The sequence below is a fragment of the Tigriopus californicus genome, chromosome 5 (assembly GCF_007210705.1).
Source record: "Tigriopus californicus strain San Diego chromosome 5, Tcal_SD_v2.1, whole genome shotgun sequence".
NCBI lineage: Eukaryota > Metazoa > Arthropoda > Copepoda > Harpacticoida > Harpacticidae > Tigriopus > Tigriopus californicus.
Window position 1 is genome coordinate 5,319,352 of NC_081444.1, and position 1,222 is coordinate 5,320,573.

The 1,222-nt window shown below is 38.5% G+C and overlaps 1 protein-coding gene across 1 annotated transcript; it reads right to left on the reverse strand.

Annotated features, from left to right (window-relative positions):
• Positions 1–186: 186 nt before the first annotated feature.
• On the reverse strand, positions 187–654 carry LOC131880645 (digestive cysteine proteinase 1-like; the record flags this gene model as incomplete). The annotated part of the gene is given in 2 exon segments (XM_059227322.1): positions 187–426; positions 510–654. Coding segments are annotated over 2 exon segments (280 nt in total), but the record flags the coding sequence as incomplete, so codon positions are not given.
• Positions 655–1,222: the final 568 nt, after the last annotated feature.

Consider the following 1,222-nt stretch of genomic DNA (forward strand, 5'->3'; position numbering starts at 1 on the left):
GGACAGGCATTTTTGGATAGTTTTTACCCAATAGTTGACTACAATTTTGGCATTACGGTAAACGTGTCAGCTTATCGGTTAATCTGGATCATTTGAGATTCACAGTTTTCCGTTGAGTCTTAGAGTAAAAACATGGACCCAATCAAAGTTCCCTCACCCTCGGTGGAGAGGTGCACATGGACTTACCGAATTTTTGTTTCTCTTCCTCATCAGCCGGTAAATCTGAGAGCTCGTTCAGTTCTATGTAGAAACCGGATTTTCCACGCCTGAACTCCTCGTTGTGCTGTCTGATGGCATTTTCGTTTTCCTTCAAGGCTTTAGCTCGCTTGGCTTTTTCGTCCTTATCAATCACGATGTCGCCAAATTCAATCCCAAACTCATCAATGTCAGGATCAGAAGTGTCAACCTTATAAGCAGCAGTTGAGGCTGATAAATGGGAGAGAGCAATTCAAATATCACAATGCCTTTAATTTATAAGATTATTATAGACAGAAAACAATGGTGCTTACCCAAAGCCACAATTGGAAGGATCATGAAAACAAGTTTCATTCTTGACTTTTCCTGTTGATGTCTAGATCCAGTGAAATGGAAACTTTTACTGGTGCATGCTAGAGTTCCAAACTTTTGACTTATATAGCAGATTATCTCTTTTGATTATTCAATGATCCATTCAGATAATACGGTATTTGTTTAAAGAATCACTTGCTAGCATCACTCATCCAGGCTTAGGTATTTTTCCCGATGTAGTCTTGATATCAATTCTAGCAAATCCTTGATTTGGGATGGCCTACTCTTTTTTTTTAGGTACTTGTTCCGTCATTCAACATCGCATTCCATTTGTTTGAAACAAAGGATTTTTTTTTTGCGGACTTCCTTACCGCTACCAGGATTGGAATCCCAGCAGTTCAAGACGAGAAGATTATTCATTTACGTGGAAATATCTGATTCACCAACAAGTAAACTAGCGTTGCTATACCTTTTTTCGATTTAATTTGCAAGAACTTTTACATTTCTGACTTGAAACTTGTTACGGGATCAACACGTTCATATTTCCCTATTAGTGCGAAACGAAAATGAATTAAATAATTAAGAAGTCCAAGAGAGAAACGAAGTTAATTGTTTGGCTTGATCGTTTTAACGAACCGATGTTCCTGAGGATTTGGAGGGGTTCTCCAAACGCCATTTAGGCTCTCGGGTCATTTCAGTATGACTTAAAACTCAG